The sequence below is a fragment of the Sinohyriopsis cumingii genome, chromosome 9, assembly GCF_028554795.1.
Source record: "Sinohyriopsis cumingii isolate HCF-2022 chromosome 9, ASM2855479v2, whole genome shotgun sequence".
Classification (NCBI taxonomy): Eukaryota; Metazoa; Mollusca; class Bivalvia; order Unionida; family Unionidae; genus Sinohyriopsis; species Sinohyriopsis cumingii.
The window spans coordinates 71435367-71455596 of record NC_142969.1 but is presented as its reverse complement, the minus strand read 5'-3'; the positions used below and the strand labels follow the sequence as shown (position 1 = coordinate 71455596).

The 20230-nt window shown below is 35.5% G+C and overlaps 1 protein-coding gene across 3 annotated transcripts in view; it reads left to right on the top strand.

Moving 5' to 3' along the window:
- Nucleotides 1-19262, top strand: part of LOC149792001 (uncharacterized) — a 47227-nt gene extending 27965 nt beyond the window's left edge. For all 3 annotated transcript variants that reach the window (XM_089970491.1, XM_089970492.1, XM_089970493.1), the window contains exons 6-8: nucleotides 39-428; nucleotides 8962-9177; nucleotides 13551-19262. In XM_089970491.1, coding sequence (XP_089826617.1) covers nucleotides 39-428; nucleotides 8962-9177; nucleotides 13551-14000 — 1056 coding nt within the window. In that variant the 3' untranslated portion in view covers nucleotides 14001-19262. The remainder of the gene's footprint in view (nucleotides 1-38; nucleotides 429-8961; nucleotides 9178-13550) is intronic.
- Nucleotides 19263-20230: the final 968 nt, after the last annotated feature.

Sequence of the window (20230 nt, the reverse complement as noted above, 5' to 3'; positions counted from 1 at the left end):
GTATTTTTTATCCTCTTATCAATGATTTCTTTTTACAGATTCTGCCACTAAACCAAGCACTTGCAAAAAGAGTGGATGAAAATGTAACCATTAGAGTCATGCAAGTGGAAGTGAAAGAACTTAGTAGAGAACCCACGTTCATGATGGGAGTAATGGTTGCAGATGAAAGTCAAGCATGCAAACTAATCCTGTACAATGACAGATATGAAGAAAGGATAGCCAATGCCTGCTATAGCCTTCTGATTACTAATGCCATAAATAAGCAGTCACATCTGATTGTGACCTCAAAGACAGTCATCAGCATTGGGCCGAAATTTAAAATTCCACCAGCAGTACTCGACACTGTCAAGGAAAGACATCAAACAATAAGAGCAGCCATATCATCTCCAGAAGGAAAGGTTGTTTCGGTAACGGGAAAAGTATCAAAGGTAAGGTAAAAAATATATAGTCCAGAAAATATATTGTCATGTTTTGGGTGTTTGGATATCCTCTGATTTAGACCTCTAATTAAGGTGGGTCTGTAGATGTCCTTCAGATGTGATTTGTCAATGGTTTGTAATAGTTTTTAGTTCGTTTTTTACTCCCCCAAGTCACGGGCTTCATTTTCATTGAAATAAAATCCATGGTAAAAGAATTTATCTGTCAACTGAACAATGTTGAACTAATTGAGCTCTAATTGATACACAATCTCAAATGATCTCAACTGAACATTGTCAAACAGTGAAAAGACTAGTAGATGGGAACACAATAATTAAATAGGTAGTAATCAGTTAAATAAAAAAAATTTTAATGATCAGAAATCAATCCCTATCAGTGGAAGAATGTTATTTCCTTTTTACATAATTACCAGTTCTCTTACTCTTCCATTTTCCTCCATCTCACGATATGTATATATGGAAACAAATGACCTACCAATGCCCCCATTAATATTTGAAGGTCAGACCTTACAGTCCAACCCTGTATCTAATTCCAGACATGGCATCTAAGCATGGCTATGCTCACTTTCCAAAGATTGTCACCTATTTTTCACGCCTACAATCATTATCTTTTCAGCTGTCCATGATTGTTTTTTTTGTGTGGTTTTTTTTTTCATTTTCTTCCTCCACACGTTACTGATGTGAGACTTGATAATGGTAATTGTTTATTCAGTTGATATTACCTTATTTAATATAATCTTACATGAAGAACTTTTCTCAAGAAAATATTCCTTTTATCACACTGGAATCATTTAACTAGATGATTGGATACACCTCAGTTAGTATCACACCTGTACAAAAAGGTCACTGTGACCTAGATTTTAATACCAGTAATACATGACATGATGTTTCCAAACCTGTACAAAAAAAGGTCCTTGCAAACTACAAATTCACAAATTAATGACTTTAAGTTTTTTACATTTAGCAGACCTGTTTACCCCTATAGATTATCCTTATTTTACGTGGATAATGCCTGAAAAATACAAACTATGGATTGTTTTGGCTGGACTACAGAAAATGGCAGAATTAAGAAATAATTACAAGTCCAGGCATTTCTTTCCACTTTTAAATTTTCTTTTTGTTAAAAAGGAGTTATTTGATCAATATCAAAGAAGCGCGTATTAAGTTGATATCTGCAGGCATCCAATAGAAGCAATTGGCAGTTTTCAAAATGGCAGACCAATGTGGTGTGAAAAGAAAATTGGAAAATGTTGAAAAGTCAGGTGCTAGCCAGAAGTTTCTAAAGATTTATATAGATATTTGACCATTTATAAAACAATCAAAAAAGGAGTTCATTATGTTCACACCTGTGTGCGAATCAGATTTTTCTATCACACTTGGTGGTAGAAGTGATGTAACTTGCTATGCTCAAGAAAGGGGGATCACTCTATGCAGCATTTAGAAATTAACATTAGACCCGGAGATCAAAACAGGTTTTTTCTTGAACCATACCTTGTACTCACATGGTAACATCTTGCATGGAATTAATGGTTTTTATGTAAAGCCAAACCCATCTTTTGTATTGTAGCCTTATATTTTCAGCATGCATTTTGAGGTGAATAAAGGGACGACAAAATGTTCAAATTGCATTACATGCTCTTATTCAGCCAAATATGTGCTCAACACGTATATTTTTAGAAAGAGCAATAGTTTTACCCTTTTTTAAGATATTTGCAAAAATTGTAACTGATGCACCTTGCCTTAAATTGAGCTTTTGAATTAAATGGGTAAGTTATATAATACAGCAGGAGGATGCATTGCCAACATAGCAAAGAAGCAGTAATGGTGTCATTCTAAAGGCTCTAAAATATGTTACACTGCATAGTATGTAAACTTTTGGACCAAAATTGGCACACCATATAACAATGTCTTAATGTTTCAGTCACCAGATATGTAATTTGAGTAGGTCAGCTTAGAAGGTAAACACTTCTGAGCTGATCCTTTGCCAATTGCTAGCACCAACATATAAACCTTTAAACAAGGATTAGCCATCTTATTCTTTAGGAGTGATGTTAAATATTGTCTCAGCTTTTGTACTACTCAGTTTTCATGTAGTTGAAACAATGAATAGTTACACGCATTTTCAGTCTTTGATTCGCAGGGATTTTGTGTTTTATCTGAGTTAATCAAAGCGAAGTGAATTCTAATGTACAGTCAGGAACAATTCATACCTTGAATTACCCTAGATAGGTAAATTATGAAGATACATGTTTCACTGTCTTTTCAATTCACTTGAAGAAATATAGCAATTTCACACATTTATTTAAAGGTACTATATAAAATGTTTATATGTTTGACATTTTTGCAAATTCCCCTTTGTAGACACAAAAACTGCATAACTCCAATTGTCAGAAATTTTGACAACATGCTGTTTTTCAATTTCAATTTTTATCAGCTCCTGGCATAATATCTTAGGTTTAGGGGGAAAATATGTCAGTGTTTTATCTACAAATGGCTTCATGCAAGTCATTTGACTCATCAAGGCAAAACACAGTGAGTCAGAATCCAAACCTATGAGTCTTATTCAAGCCGATGATCAGTTTTCAATAGTTTTTTAAAAAAATAGCTATATTGTTTAAATTCACAACGAAAATATTAGTTATATAATGTGACTAAAGCCAATAAAGCAATTCCCTTGCTAGAAGCATCTGAACATTCTGTATCTGTTAAAAGTCTTGTTGATGGTTTCATGTCACCAGACATAATCTGAGCAGTTTTCTACACTCAGCCAATGTACACACTTAAGTTGTACTTTCACTGCTATATCTTGTTTGGAAGAATATTTTTCTAAACCTGCATTCAAATCTGCCTGGTGTTGTGGACCTTCAATCAGCAGTTTGTGTTTTGGTACCCCAGCATGCCTTGTCAATGAACTGTTCTAAAAGTTATTGTTTTTTGCACATTTGGTCATGGTAGTTTTTTTTTAGCCTCTGTACATATATGGCAAAATATAAAGGCGTCTTCACTGTCACATTCTTCACTCAACTTAACTTCTTTTTGAAAATGTAGCCAGCAGTGTCTTCAACCATTGCTGCACAAACTACGTTTTATCTTATGAGTAACTGTAACCTCATCTTTGGATGATGAAGGCTCCACTGGTTCGATAACAATACTATTATCATCAGTCAGTCATAAATGCAGTCCAAAAGATAATTTCATTTGTTTCGGATCTGTTTTAATTTGTTTGGCCTTAGACGCCATTTGCAGTCGAATGCTGACAGTATATTGGAACAGTGCAAGGCATACAATTGAGCAAATGGAAATTGTTGCTTCATTGTGACAAAGGTTTGCATAAAATAATAGTTTCACCTGAGAATCACTTTAAAATCATGTGTTTATTTTTCACCTCTTTTCTTGGGTATGGTGATGATACGGTTCTAACATCCTGCTGCTACACATGATTTGACAGTTTAGGGTCACATAAGGTCAGCTCCAAGCTCCATACTCAGTTGTATCCCTATGTATTATGATAACATTAGCGTAAGAAACTTATGTGCACGTGTTTTCCCTGTTTGTGAGAGTTGTAATGTAGCCATTAAAGTAGTTAGACCAAAACTTAATTTATTGTTAATCAGCAAAACATAATATTGGGGTACATCAATTTACATAACGGCAATGATTTTTGTGCGTCAAATCAGAAAAGTTGGCATATTTGACGCATGACGCATGGGTAGATAAAACACTATGTAATAATGAGACCCAAGTAAATCCAAAAATGTTAATGTTACTCATTAAAAATGTATATATATAAATACCTTAGCATAGCTAACATAAGAAGGCATATTGAGTGCAAATTCCACAAGGAGTGGGCCAAAAATAAAAGCCAGAAATATGTCTCTGTCCGCAGTCTGTAAAGCACCAGTGTCGGACAGTGAGGAATTGCACATTATCAATGTTGAAGTGATGATGAGTTAGCTTTTGGTTCATTTAAACTTGCCAGTGAAACAGCTGATTCAGTAAGCCAAAATTTAAAGAAAATGTGTACGGAGAGCAAAACTGAACATCAAAATCACTTTTGAAAAGTAGCATCCCCAAATTAGAGCATATTGCAGAGATAATGTGGTAGTGTATGAAATACAAATGCCTAACTTTTGCACGTCATATATACTCAGTCATAAATTGACTCGACAATAAGTCAACACCCTCTTTTGGGGCTACAAAAAGCCAATTTCTCTCCTATAAGTCGGGATGTTTTTGCAAGTCAGATCTGTCTGAAAAAACAGCTTGTCATCAGAGAGTTATGTCGTCAGAGAGTTAGAGTTGTGCTTTGGAAAAATAAACAAGCCAAACTAGATAGATAGGAAAAATAAAGACAAAACAGGTGTAAAATATGTACAATTATATTATTAAATGGAATATGTTGCATATGAATGGACAGCTTACAATTTGTCCATCTTCATGTAATTATGTCCATTGTAGTCCATAATGCTTTACATTTTAAATCCATTTTTTATATGATAAATCATTGAATGGAATTATAGATCACATACCAGTATAAAAATAGTTCTGAATGATCCAATTCACAATATCCCATGATATGTTAATTCCACATGTTTGTGTAACATCTGAACATGCGTCAGTTAAGATCAAAAGAATTGTCAACTTGAAAATAAAGTAAGTGCTTATTGGCCATGTGCACTGGCAGAGAACTTCAGAAATTTCATTTGGGAATTAAATATAACCATTAAATGAAAACTTTGTTTGCATCAACACAGTATTTTTACAGCAAAATGCAAATATTAATACAAATATAAGTTGTTCAGACTTGTACAAAAATGGAAGCATTATACTTCTGGATGCTGCCTCAAAGACAGCAAGGCACTCATTTTCATTGTCATATGCACTTCCTGTGGAACTGCATCATCTCCAAAGGTATGCTAGATACATGTACCATGAAGGTTTTGCTGGATCACAGAAAAGATCTGTTTGCCACCTTAAATCCCTGCAATGGCCTCCCAAGATTTAAAGAATCGTCAAAACCACTGACTGACCTAAAACTTCAAGGTGCCCACTGACAGAGGTCTATGTGTCCCCCACCTAAATGTTTTAGGCAGGCATACCAAAAGAGCCTCCTGACAGAGGTCTATGAGTCCCCCACCTACATGTTTTAGGCAGGCATACCAAAAGAGCCTCCTAACCCCTTTTAAAACTCCTTTTCACTCTCCATTACACAATAGGATATCCAGAAAAGGAACAGGGCAGGAACTCAGTTCTATTGTGTTGCACCTTCATCTATCAAGTACTCTACTTTGCAATGCCCCAGTCTGTGTTAGACAATGTCCCAGTCTGTGTTAGACAATGTCCCCGTCTGTGTTAGACCAGACTTCTTTTCAGAGGCCTGGTCTGATCTAACAGACAATGCATGGGTCCACTTGAATAAGACCAGGCTACTGGCTTCACTTCCAGGACCCTCTATCTCCATTAAAAAAAACATTTGGTTTCTTTCAGACAAATTGGAATCCCTAAGGTAACAGGTATTCACTGTTCTAAAGAAGGGAGCAGTATTTGTTCTGGGATTTATTGCCAAGTCTTCCTGGTTTCAAAGAAAGGGGGAATGTTTCACCAAATTATTGATCCTTTTTTATCCCCATTAAACAAGTTTAGGCATGAAGCAGCACTTAAGGTTGGATACATCAGCTTCAGTCAGGAACAGCTGGACAAACAATTGGGCAGTCTCCAGGATGTTTACCTACACATCCTCATCGTCACATCCCACAGGACATTCCTGCATTTTGTTTCTTTCATTTTCAGATTTTTTTTCTCTTCAAGCTAGCTTACTTACACAGATCCTTTATCTGGATGACTAGAGAATTACAGATCACTTAAGATCATTTGTGGTCCTTGATCCAGTATTTCAACAACTGGTTGATACACAATGTTCTCAGTTTTGCCTTACCAAGGGACCTTCAGTCTTTCAAAGAGAGTGACTTGTGTGTGGTTAGTACCTGATCAGGAGATGACAAATTGGACTCCATTTTTAAAATTTCATTTTGCGGGGATGAATTCCTCTCAAATGAAGGGACAGTTCATGTCCCTTCCAGCAGAATCCAGAGGGTCCCTGATGGCCAATTAGTCTGAAGTGCTGGCCTTTGCAGATGACTGACACCTCACCTCTGATTAAATAGGTTGGAGTCTCAGGGTAGTATGTGAGAAAGCATGCCAGGGTAGTATGTGAGAAAGCAATGTCAGGGTAGTATGTGAGAAAGCATGCCAGGGTAGTATGTGAGAAAGCATGCCATTGTTGTATGTGAGAAAGAATGCCAGGGTAGTATGTGAGAAAGCATGCCAGTAGTTTCCCTTGGGTCAGTGGTTGTTCCTGGTATTTTCCAGGTTATTCCTCCACCAAAATATACTGGTAACCATGTATTGTCTATCATATGCAAAAAATGGCTTTAAACCCCACAAAAAACCAAACCCAGCAGGATGAGACAGATACTGTCCATTATATCAAGAGTATTTGAGAAAACCTCATTGTCTGATCATGTCTACGACTCATGGGGACCTTGAACACAGCAGTTTGTCTAGTTTCCCCAAGATGACTCTAAATGCTAGCAAACTGGTGATTTCACAAAGCCGTCCTTTCAGCTCAGATTCTGTTGGAATCCAAATTTAGTCACCATCAGAGTTGGTGCCTAAATCAAATCAGTACAGGTTTCTGGCCAGAGTCTTAATAGCCTCAGATTTGGATTGGGGTTAGAGTTTGAGAAAGTAGTCCTTTAGGGCTTTTGGTATTGAGAGAGGACTCTTCTTTTCAAGTAAACTACAAATAAATGCAAGCCATTTCTTATCACTACAGGAGTGTATCAATCTCATTAGACACAGCTGTTTTATAGCATTCACACACAACATGTACCTCAGTTATCAAGGAGGTACTCATGCCCCTTCTCAGTTATAGAGTCCCTCAGATGGATCACTTCAGAGGGGATCACTCAGTTTAGGCAAGAGAAATATACTGGTAAACAGAATGGGTAGTCCTAATAGAGTGGGCTCTGTACCAGTCTGTAGCAGATTCTTTTTTCAGCTGTGCTAGAGTAATATAATGGTCAACCTGGTTACATTGAAGCTGAACAATAAACCACCACTTTATGTCTCCTCATTGCATTGTCTGGGTGCATATGCATTGCAACCTTTGGTCTGAATTGGGATGGACTGTATGCCTATGCCTTCCCACTATTCAGACTAGTCAGTTCTCATGTCCCTCAGAGAGCCAGGACATCATTTGCAACTACTGTGGTTCATAGATCTCCTTAACGCTTTGGTGGACAACCCAAAAAAATTACCAGTACAGAGGGATCTCCTGTCATATTATAGAGGATTCCTCCACAGCAATGCGCATATTCTCCACCTGCATGCCTGGCTCATATCAAGTGGTCTGTCTGCCAAGATTTGCTTTCATGCAGGATTGCAGATTGAATAGATCAAGTTAGGAGACAGTCAGCCTCCAAGGTGTAGGATGCCAAATGGAGTCTTATGTAACTGGTACAGTTGTCAGGGCATTGAACTGACCTACCTTCTTGAGCAGCATTTGCCGATCTTTTTCTTTTTCTTTCTGCAAAATACGGTTGGTGAATTTCCATGATTAAGGGCTATACAGAAGGAATTAGATACTGAATAATGCTTTTCATATGAGGCTTTACCATTAGTGAATCAAGGTAATACTGTCGGAAGAACTATGTAATAGATGTCATACTACATTGGAGGTCACTCCAAAGTTGCTAAACAGCCTGTGTCTATCTCGCAGTAAAATTTGGCTTCTTGAGGTAGACAGTGATAACAGCTTCTGAAACAGATTTTAAGAACAACAATTATAAAACATTTGAAAAGTAAAATAAATAATGTCTGGTTTCTATCAATTTGTATAGTACATGTACTATGACATCATATAAAATATTTTTTATTTATTTTGTCTTTAATGCCCTATATCAGGGGTCAACATTTCATTGTCAAGACCACTTTAGTCTAAGTTTATTTTCTGCATGATAAATGTTTACAATGGCTAATGTACACTCTGGTCAATTAACCAGCCGTGCTATGCATAGTATGGGGTAGGTTAGATGTACACTGTAGTCAATCAACCAGCCAACCCATGCATAATATGGGGTAGGTTGGATGTACACTCTAGTCAATCAACCAGCCAACCCATGCATAATAAGGAGGTGGGTCGGACATAGCCATTGCTATCTCCATCAGTGTCTTCTGGAGTATGACCCTTGAACTTTTAAATATATTTGAACCAGAATTGGTGAACATGTCATGCCGGCAGTGTAGAGGTGCCTTTTGATTCTTAAACTTTTCTGAATTGAATGTTTTATTATGTTACCATGGGAACTAAGTGTAGCATAATTAGTATATATTAAATTGAGAGTACGTTATATTAGTATATAAATTGAGAGTATGGAACCATAAGGTACTTGCATAAGTAGTCTTTACATAACCAGGGGAGCAGGGATGGGGATGTATCTTTGATAACTCATTTATATTGTAGATCAGTGTGTCTCCACACAAGAGAGAATTGTACGATAGAATGGAATCATTTGCAGTGGTTACTATCAAGGATAACACAGCTCCAGTCAATCTTGCACTCTGGGGCCCTGAGGCAGAAAACATTCAGAAGGGACAAATACTTGCTTTGGAAAATGTGAAAGTAAAGCTTTTTAACAATGAAAAGTGGTTGACTAACACTCCAACATCAGTAGTAAAGGTAAGTGTATTACTTAAATGTTAGATTTTACAAGATGATTTCAGTTTATTTGAGATTTAAAAGTTTCATTGGAAATATTTGTCTTGTTCGCATATAAGGATGGAATGATCCATTGTCTGTAATGTGGAATGATCTATGATCATAGTCTGTGTAATGTGGAATGATCCATAGTCAGATAGTCAGTGTAATGTGGAATGATCTGTAATCTGTAATGTGGATTGATCCATAGTCTGTATAATGTGGATTGATCCATAGTCTATGTAATGTGGAATAATCCATAATCAGTGTAATGTGGAATGATCCATAGTCTGTGTGATGTGAAGTGATTCATAGTCTGTGTAATGTGAAGTGATTCATAGTCTGTGTAATAAGGATTGATTCATAGTCTGTGTAATCTGGAATGATCCAAAGCCTGTTTATTTTGAAGTGATTCATAGTCTGTATAGTGTGAAGTGATTCATAGTCTGTGTAATGTGAAGTGATTCATAGCCTGTGTAATGTGGAATGATCCATAGCCTGTGTAGTGTGGAATGATCCAAAGCCTGTTTATTGTGAAGTGATTCATAGTCTGTATAATGTGAAGTCATTCATAGTCTGTGTACTGTGGAATGATTCATAGCCTGTGTAGTGTGGAATGGTCCATAGCCTGTGTAGTGTGGAATGATCAAAAGCCTGTTTATTGTGAAGTGATTCATTGTCTGTATAATGTGAAGTCATTCATAGTCTGTGTAATGTGGAATGATCCATAACCTTTGTAATGTGAAGTGATTCATAGTCTGTATAATGTGAAGTGATTCATAGTCTGTGTAATGTGGAGTGATCTATAGCCTTTGCATTATGGAGTGATCCATAGCCTTTGCATTGTGGAGTGATCCATAGTCTGTGTGATGTGGAGTGATCCATAGTCTGTGTAATGTGGAGTGATCCATAGTGTTTGCATTGTGGAATGATCCATAGTCTGTGTAATGTGGAGTGATCGATAGTCTTTGCATTGTTGAGTGATCCATAGTCTGTGTAATGTGGAGTGATCCATAGTCTTTGCATTTTGGAGTGATCCATAGTCTATGAATGTGGAGTGATCTATAGTCTTTGCATTGTGGAGTGATCCATAGTCTGTGTAATGTTGAGTGATCCATAGTCTGTGTAATGTGGAGTGATCCATAGTCTTTGCATTGTCGAGTTATCCATAGTCTGTGTAATGTGGAGTGATCCATAGTCTGTGTAATGTGGAGTGATCCATAGTCTGTGTAATGTGGAGTGATCCATAGTCTGTGTAATGTGGAAGTTAAAAAGTTGCAGCAGCAGTAATTTTTTTCCTGATGAATTAGTCCATTGGTGTTTACATTTTTTGATCTTCCATACCTTTAGTGATTGGGCATATAATAAATGGGGTATTTTACTCCCTGGCTTTGAAATTTGATGGGGTATTTTGTGAGGACTATGCACAACACCATCATCATTGTTGTTCCAAAACTTTAAAGAAGTATGCTTTGTTTTTTTCTTCCCAGTTTTAGTAAATGCAGCCATGGGTGATGGTTGAGATATGTAAGCATGGATTCTACAGTCAAATGTGTTATGATAACATCTATCATCTGTTTATGCATAATTACCACATAATTTGCCAGATCTGTTGAATGTACAGATATGAAACTTGTTTATTCATTTTGAGGTTTTGTATTTACATTCAAAATTTTATTCAATGTGATTATGGTTCAAACATTATGACTCTGCCACATCTAAATACACAACCTATGATGAGAATAAAAAGCCAAATACATGTAAAGCAATCTACTATTTGTGTAAGGGAAGTAAAAAAATTTATTGATTCATCACCATTTGTTATTGATATGTGTATAAAAAAGGCAAAATCATCGATGCACCAGTGAACTATTTCACACTAGTATTTTTTCAGGTTGTTTTTATTTTCTTGGCCAATTATAAACCCAAACATATTTCCACTATCTGGAGTATGAATTTGTACTCATCTACAAATAGCAAGAATAAGTGTTACAAAAAGAACCAAATATATTTATTTCCAAAATCACTATCATAGTTATGAAAACCTTCCAAAATAATATTTTGGAAGTTAAAAAATCTGCACAAATATTCTCCTTTTAGGAATGAATTAAATTAAATCAGAGCCTCCTATCAGTCACACATCTCCTTATACAGATAGTTTGAAAGATGGAGATAGATTTGACTCTGCCTTTGTAATATCCCATTTTACCATATCTGCCTTTATAATAGCCCATTTTACCATCTTGAGCCATTTACTAGATAAATCTTCATGCTTTTACGGCAGAAATTACAGCCATACTCACATTTTTGTACTGTGTTGAAGCCTATTACAATAAAATGTCATCATCTTTTCACATTCCCTCTCCACATTTAAAAATGTTACAGGAGTCTTAAATCTGAAAAACACTAGATATTGAACATATTAAAGAAAAATAATGTTTTCTTAGAATCTGGGAAAACTGTCCTCTGCTGTTGGTTGTCTGGTCACATTGATATGATGGATAATCAAGGGGCAGATAAAGCAGCCAAAGCTGCATTGCAATCACCTGTTTACAAATGGAAGACTCCATATACCAACTACAGATTTTGTACAAGTCAGCATGTTCATGCCACTACTTGCATGCATAATACTTTCCTTTTAAACAGGTTAAACATAGCATTCCAAAAGTTGACACATAGTATTCCAATAGTTGACACATAGCATTCCAATAGTTGACACATAACATTCCAATAGTTGACACATAGCATTCCAATAGTTGACACATAGCATTCCAATAGTTGACACATAGCATTCCAACAGGTGACACATAGCATTCCAGCAGGTGAAACATAGCATTCCAGCAGGTGAAACATAGCATTCCAACAGGTGACACATAGCATTCCAACAGGTGAAACATAGCATTCCAATAGTTGACACATAGCATTCCAATAGTTGACACACATAGCATTCCAGCAGGTGAAACATAGCATTCCAATAGTTGACACATAGCATTACAACAGGTGGAACATAGCATTCCAATAGTTGACACATAGCATTCCAGTAGTTGACACGTAGCATTCCAACAGCGAAATATAGTGTTCTAACAGTTGACATAGCATTCCAATAGTTGCCACATAGCATTCCAATATTTGACACATAGCATTCCAATAGTTGACACATGCATTCCAACAGTTGACAGATAGCATTCCATTCTTGATGAGATTCAACTTTAATAGCTTTTTGTCCCCATCCTTTTGAATAAAAGCAGGGAGCATTTCTTCTGCAATTTTGTTCTTGTCAGGCACACTTTTGTTGCTGCTTTGTAAATTTAAAGCCATTTGTGATCAAGGATTTTTTATGGCACAGCAATACATGCCAAGTATGTTGCCCAGGCAACTAGAGTAAAGTGCCTTGTCCATGACACACCACGACCCAGGCTGGTCTGATGATAGGATACAAACCCACATCATTTCGGTTGTGAGTCCAGCTTGCTAATCACTGAGCCACCAAGGCTCCTCTGTGATTAAGGAATGTAACTTGATATAGTTGTACATCATCATAAGGAGGTGTGTTGTACAAATGACTGAGGCTATTATCTTCATGCACAAGACCAATCCATCACCCTTCTGCTTTATAACAAGGCCTTGTCATGCTTGTACATGATTACTAAAATGGGTCACATGCTTGTACATCATAACTAAAATGGGTCACATGCTTGTACATCATAACTAAAATGGGTTACATGCTTGTACATCATAACTAAAATGGGTCACATGCTTGTACATCATAACTAAAATGGGTCACATGCCATATTAATTGTCCTATCTTTAGGATCAAAATAATGTCCCAGTATTTTGTTTGTATCACACTTTTGATTCTGTAACTTTTTAAAGCTGTTTAGGTATAAAGCTTGGTATACTTGTACATAACCAGAAGGTGTGTTGTGTACAACATTGGTGTGCTATGTTCAAGGTTAAAGTGACAGCTCAATGTTTTAAACTTTCACCACTTTCATCATTATCTAAAACTTTTAGACTGTTTGAGGTTAAAGGGTGAAACTTGGTACACTTATACATCATCAGTAAAAGGTATCTTGCATTAAACATTGGGATCAAGGTCACAACTCAGTATCTTTATATTTGCATCACATTTCTGCTCCATAACATGAAAGCCATTTGAAATTAGTGGGTGAAGCTTTGGCATGCTGAGAATACATATTTAGATGGTGTGTCACATACCACATTATTTGTATTGGACAGTGCTCTCTTCGAGGTCAAGGTTGTTTTGTTGTGGTTTATTTTTTTTGGTTTTTTTAGCACAATCTTAATGTGGAGCATAAAGTAAAAGTTAATGAGGGACATTTTTTATCTTGCAGATAATATCAAATGAGCAACTCAGCCAGTTATCAGAAGATGATGATGAGGAAGAAAATTTGAAGACAGGAACAATTATAGGACTGATAGAAGTAGAACCGTATTCGTCTTGTCCATTGATGCAGTGTAGAAATACTAAACTAAGAACTGCCGAAAAAGATGGGATGCTGAAGTGTCATAAGCATGGACAACTTGTTGCACCTGAAGCAGCAAAATTTTACATGTATGCAAAGTTTCATATTCAAACCAGTGACGGCAAAATCTGTACTCGTGTCGCCTTTATGCCAATATTAAAATTACTTCTTGAAGCAAAAGCAAAAAAACTTAATCTAACTTTTAACAAACAGATTCTTGAAAGGGACATAAGCAATCTTTTACCTTATCCGTTACATTTTCATGAAAGAAATGGCATAATTGAAGGTGTTTGTACAAAACGAAGCATCCCATCATAACCTGAAGGATCCATGTCTTTCTTTGATTGGATGATATTTGTAATAAGGGAAAAAAGATTTGTTAAAATCTCATTGTCAGCAGTTTTTTGTCTTTATTTATGAATGGGTCTATAACAGTGCCTAGTGGCCCAATAACATTCTCTTTATTTTTTTTCTCCATTATATTGATCTTGTTAAACTACCATCTATTAACAGATCCATGCTTTTCAGGATGATTTTGGCCATGAAATAGATTGATTGAAAGACAATTATAAGCACATGGTTATATTTGCCCAATTGATTTGTGTTGATAAAGTGTTAAACTTGAAAATTGTATGCCCCTTCCCCCAGTGAAATGGTCAGTCCCAAATGTTATGTATATTCATTTCTGTATAGAGACCAGCATATTTTGTGTAAAAACTGCATTGGACAATGCTAATGTTATCAAGAACAAGACTGTTCTGACCAGGATTTCCTTAGAGAATCCGGCATTACTTTTAATAGCGTCATTAAAATATCATGAACAGCAAAGACTGCATCTAATTAAGCCTTTACTTTTGTTTTCCGGTGTATTTTAAAGACAGAAACATGTGTATATTTTTATTTGATGTCAGCATGGTTGCGATTATGTGAATCCTTGCATGTGTGTGTGGTGATGATATTTGACAGTTTTAAGTGTTCCTATTTTCTTCCTTGTAACAATGTTAAATGTTTTAAAAGACAAAGACAAGTTATTTTATTTTATTCATATTTGAATTTCCGGTCATTTTAAATTACTTTATTATCGATCAGACAACATTGCCTTTTTTGGTGTTGCATACTGAGCCCCTCTTTTGACCTAAAACACTTTTTGAATCTCAAACAAAAACTCCAATACTGTCTGAGAATATGATATGGCAAGTATGCTAATATACATTATAATTATGTTGTCACTTCTTAAAAAATATTGAAGTGAATTAGGAGAGGATATTCGTTTGTTATGTTTATTGTCATCAGTAATATATGGACCCTGTTTGTTGTATGTTGGTATGTTGATGCATGTTTAGAAGAGTAACTCTGCCGTGCCAAAATTAGGTCACTGTGATCAAATTTGCATGTTTGATTGATTTTTGGCTCACAATTTGTCCAGATTTGCCATTTTCAAAATCTCAAAAATTGCAGTGATCAATTTAGATCAACATAACTTGGATATTCATCAATACGTGTCTAATGAATATTTTGTTGGAGATTACTCCCATTTAAGTAGTGTGGCTCACTATGCAACCATATAAAAACTTATTTTCAGCTTATTCTGTTGAATGGCTGAGACAAATTTTATCAAACTTGGTAATAATGTATAAGGACATGTTCTATCAAAATCTGGCTTGGCTCCCCTGGTGACATGACTTCCTTTCATTGGATAGAAAACCTGTTTTTGACTTCTGTTAAACAGCTTGGTCAATTTCAGTCAAACTTTGTAGGAATATTTCTTAGGATATGCTTTTTCAAAATTGTGTTCAGGATGGCTCTCTAACAACAGAATGGCTTCCAAAGAGTCCATATGGAAAACTTATTTTCAGCATCTGCAGAACAGCTGAGGCTTTGTTTCAAGAGCATCATATCCATGGATTGTGGGTTCAATACCCATCCATGCCCGTCTGGATCAGCTGCCTCAGTGTGTGGGAGAGGCTTTTAAGTCCCATTTAATGATATAGCCCAATGAATAGTAAAGGAAGTTCCATTAAAGACCAACCAACCAACCAGAATGCCAGAGCTGAAGATATTTGGCTGAAATGTTTCATCTAAATTCAGTTCTTAATGGCTCCCAAAGCAATAGCTGGGTCTGTGAAATTGACAGTCTCAGTATCTTTGTTTTTTTAATCCATCTGCAGGGTTGCATGTAGAATGCATGATTGCAATATTCCTACTTAAACTAAAAATTTGGTGCAAATGTTTGATTCTGTGTGAGCAAACAATATAGATTGGATGCAAATTTTCAGGAATCATGCACACTTTATTTCCCCATAATTGTCAAGATTGCCAGATATGCTTCTGTGGACCACCCTATCAGTTGGTTGGAAACCTGTGGACCACCCTATCAGTTGGTTGGAAACTTATGGTAGTCAGTGAATGCCAGATTTGGCTGAACAAAATTGAACTGAAATTGTATTTTAAGTTAACTGACTTTTGTATGATACCATCACTTTACAGACAACTGAAATGGCAGTCAGAGTCTGATAAGTGCTTAATTGTGCTTGAATTTACAACAACTAAGAAAAAGGATTCAGAGTAATTCTAGTATGAATAAAGCGACTGTGTGATATTCTTGAAAATTTTGTCTTCAGTTTTCCTGTATATGTTGTTGGAACAGAGCACCAGAGCACTGCTTGTTATGGCATCAATCCCTAACCCCCCCCCCGCCAATCAAGTCAGCCACCATCATATAATGTGCCAGTAGACTTTAATCTATGCCATTTTGTTTTGTTGATGAATTTGAATGATTGATGTTGACCCTGATGATGGCACATCATAAATGGTGTTCATTTGTTAAGGTTGATTTGCACTGCTATGTTCAAAGAAAGAGTATGTACTGGATGTGTTGTTGGAGATTTCATTTGACAGCAAAGTTTGTTCATTTCAAAATACAATGATGGACACATTGGTGGTAATTCAATTTGTAAAATAGAAAACTTTTAAAACATGATCTGATGAAAAAGAATATAGATATTTTTCTTCGGATTTTAACAACAGGGATAAATTATAACACTCCTTTTTATTCTGCTTTTAGATATGACTGCTCTGGTGGCCTAGTAGTTAGAGCGTCCGCCTCAGGTGCGGGAGGTCACGGGTTCGAACCCTGGCCGAGTCATGCAAAAGACATTTAAAAATGGTACTAACAGCTGCCTTGCTAGGCACTCCACTTTAAGAAGTTAGTGTTATGTCTGGTGTCAGGATAATGTGACTGGGTGGGACATAATGCTACATGTCTATGGCATGATGCTTCAGTTTCTAAACATCACTATAACTGCCACACTGTAGATATTGTAGCGATATGACTGAAAATTTGTTAAAGTTATGTTACAAATCCAAATCACACATGCACACGCACGGACACACACGCAAAGACACACACATATATAAGTATCGTGACTGTTATATAGGCCTTCTATTTTCAGCTTTAAAGGAATCCACCAAATTTACTAAATCCTAAACATGACCTGTTTTTCGAATTTAAAGAGATATGCATCACCCAAAATCCTAGACCCTGCATCTTCAACCATCCATCATATGCACTCGTGTTTCCTGGGTAAAATCCCTTTGAAACTTTATATACATAACAAATCCATGGTCATGAAAAATGGATGTGATTTATGTGTTACCCACCAGAAGCTAAAGTACCAATAAAGAATGTGACTCAAATTAAACAAGTACCTATTGCTCACCTGTATACTTCATAAATATAAATTTCATGAAATCTTTCACAAATTCTGCTGTCTCCTAACATGCTATTGTCTCAATATAAAAACTATTTTCTAATCCTTTCTTGTAAAAACATATGCACGGGACCATTCCTGATTTCATTGTCAATGTTCTACATCATCAGTCCTTCCTTAAAAATAATTCAATTAGTATATCATCATTATCACCTAACCTTTTCTTCTGCTAAGAACAAAAAGCTGGAGACATCAGCTCCTGGAATTTATTTGTTGTCATTGTGACTTTATGTTCATCAAGATTTGTGCAGGTTTTGTATTGTGTGTAAATATGATACAATGAGGTCATCTTGCATTTGATTGGCTGAGCTTGTTATTCCCTGTTATTTCTGATCCGATTTTGATCCTACTTCGAAGATAGGCTTATATCATCGGGATCTTGTACAATTTCAGTATTGGACACATTTGATTGACTGAGCTTCCTACCACTCTTTAAGTCATTTTTCTGACACAAGTTTAAAAAAACTTGAAATATTATCATGGTCTTTGATCAGTTCTGTATTGAGTGAGATCCACTCATATTACTGTTGTAATCTTGCTTCTGATTGGCTGAGTTTGTTAGCACTCTGGAAGCCATATTTGTGACCAGGTTTTTGTCAGACTTGGAATAGAAGCTTCTGTCATCAGAATCTTTGATTCTTTCAATAATGAGCGATGTTGATGCTGAACAATGAAGTGATGTTATGATTCTTGCTATTTTTCAACTAGTATCTATTTATTTCTGGTGTATGGACAGAAATATTGCTTCTAGTTTCTCTACTTTTTGGATGATTTACATTTGGATAAGAAAGAAGCTTATTGAATTTAAGAGCAAAGGTCAAGGTCACTATGGCTTAAAGAAGACAATGATTTTGCATAATAACTATAGTTCTAGAACATGTATGTTGACTTAAGTTTATGTATGTTTGTAAATAAAGTGTGGAAGAGGAATACAAATATTGGTTCTAGACTCTACCTACCTATTGGTTTGGGGAGCAAAATGTTAATGGTAAAGGTCACTACATCCTGTATTGTACAAAACATCATATGAATAATGTCCAGCTATGCAATTAAAGAAAATTCAGTTGTTGCTTTCTTTTACAGTGCTGTTTTTCACCCATCTCTCAAGAGAAAACTTCGTTTGTATAAAATATGTTCATAACATGTTTATAAAAATAAAGGAAAAATTATAAATTGACCCAGTTAGCTAAATTGATAATTTCGAGTTAATAGAAATAGATGAGAGCAACGTGTAATGTTTCTTTTGCTTGACACTGCTGTAAAGTAGTGGCTTTTTCAGCTTTTATCTCATACATCTCATACATGCTTCTCATGGAGACAAGGTCAGTGATACCAGTTGGAGACTGACAAAAAGGTTTCTTAGGGTTTGTATTCTAGAATAAAGTAAAACTTGTAAAATGCAATTTGTACATGATCATATTTAGGAAGAGTACGTGTGAGAGTGGGGCGGAGAAATTATTTGTTTGGAAAAAGAAGTAGGAAGTACAATCATTATTTTCATTCCTAAACATTTTGTACAGATTGAATAATAATAATGATAATATTAATAATGATAATAATAATAATGTTAGGTTGTTACTCAAGTACGCCGAACATTTTTGTAGTAAATATGCTTATGAAGTAATTGATCTATTTCACATGTTTATGAATTAATATATCTATTTTTATGTGTATATACAGATACTATTGCATGTGTATTCATTACTGTCATTTCTATTTTCTGTCCAGAATATTGCTGACTCTTTCAGATAACGTTATCATTTTTGCAGCTTTTGTGCGTGACCAGAGAATAAATTTTCATAAATTAGCATTTTGATATTTCTTCGTTATTAACCTTCCACACTAATAAAGAGCTGAAGTTTGAAACTGTTCTGTCATTATAAAGGGTTACTTCCATAAGATAATTACATTATGATTGGTCTGCTAGGTGTTATTTTCTTGCCTAATCATATTCACAAAGTGTAAATAAGAAAGCAACCTATTTCAGTCTTTTGATTTACTAAGGAATGGTAAGCTAATTAGCCTCCCTGTTTAGCTAATTATCATGAACAGGTGCTCAAACTTCACCTGTCAATAACTGTATTTTCTAGTGTCTAATAGCCAAACAGACCATGATATTAAGTTGATATTTTCTCATTAAGAGGTTGTAAAACTTCACTTCACAATCACATTATCACTTGTCAATCACTATCAGGTATTTTCCAATGTCTAACAACATAATCATACCATGGTCAGTTGGAGTTTTCCCAACGGCAGCAAATTTCAGACTCAAAGAAAGAGACATTCCACTTCCTCTTATAGTGGGGCCTCTCTGATTTAATGTCAGACTTTGTTCTTTAGAGAAATCTGTAAATTTGTAACAATGATTGGATGGCATTAAAGGAGCCAATGGGTTCCAGTTCCAAAAGCAATATTAGGTAATATTTTAATATTAGCAAAGCTCTATTCTTAGAAACTAATCACATATATAGTGCATCTTGTAGGCTATACATATAACAGGAATGGTCTCAAAGCAATAGAAATAACTCTAACAATAAAGTTTTGGAACTTTTTACTTGTAATGTTGAATGAAGAATATGAACTCGTTAAAGATACATTAATTTTTTTATCTTTTATGAAAATATTTAATGTAACATATTAAGAGATTTATTGATTGACAGGTGGATGACTTAGAATATTCTAACTGCGAAGGATGGTGATAAATTTTGATCAAAAGTTCAAAAACTTACTGATATATAATTATAGTGTCATACTAGAATGTTTGAGCCTTAAAATAAT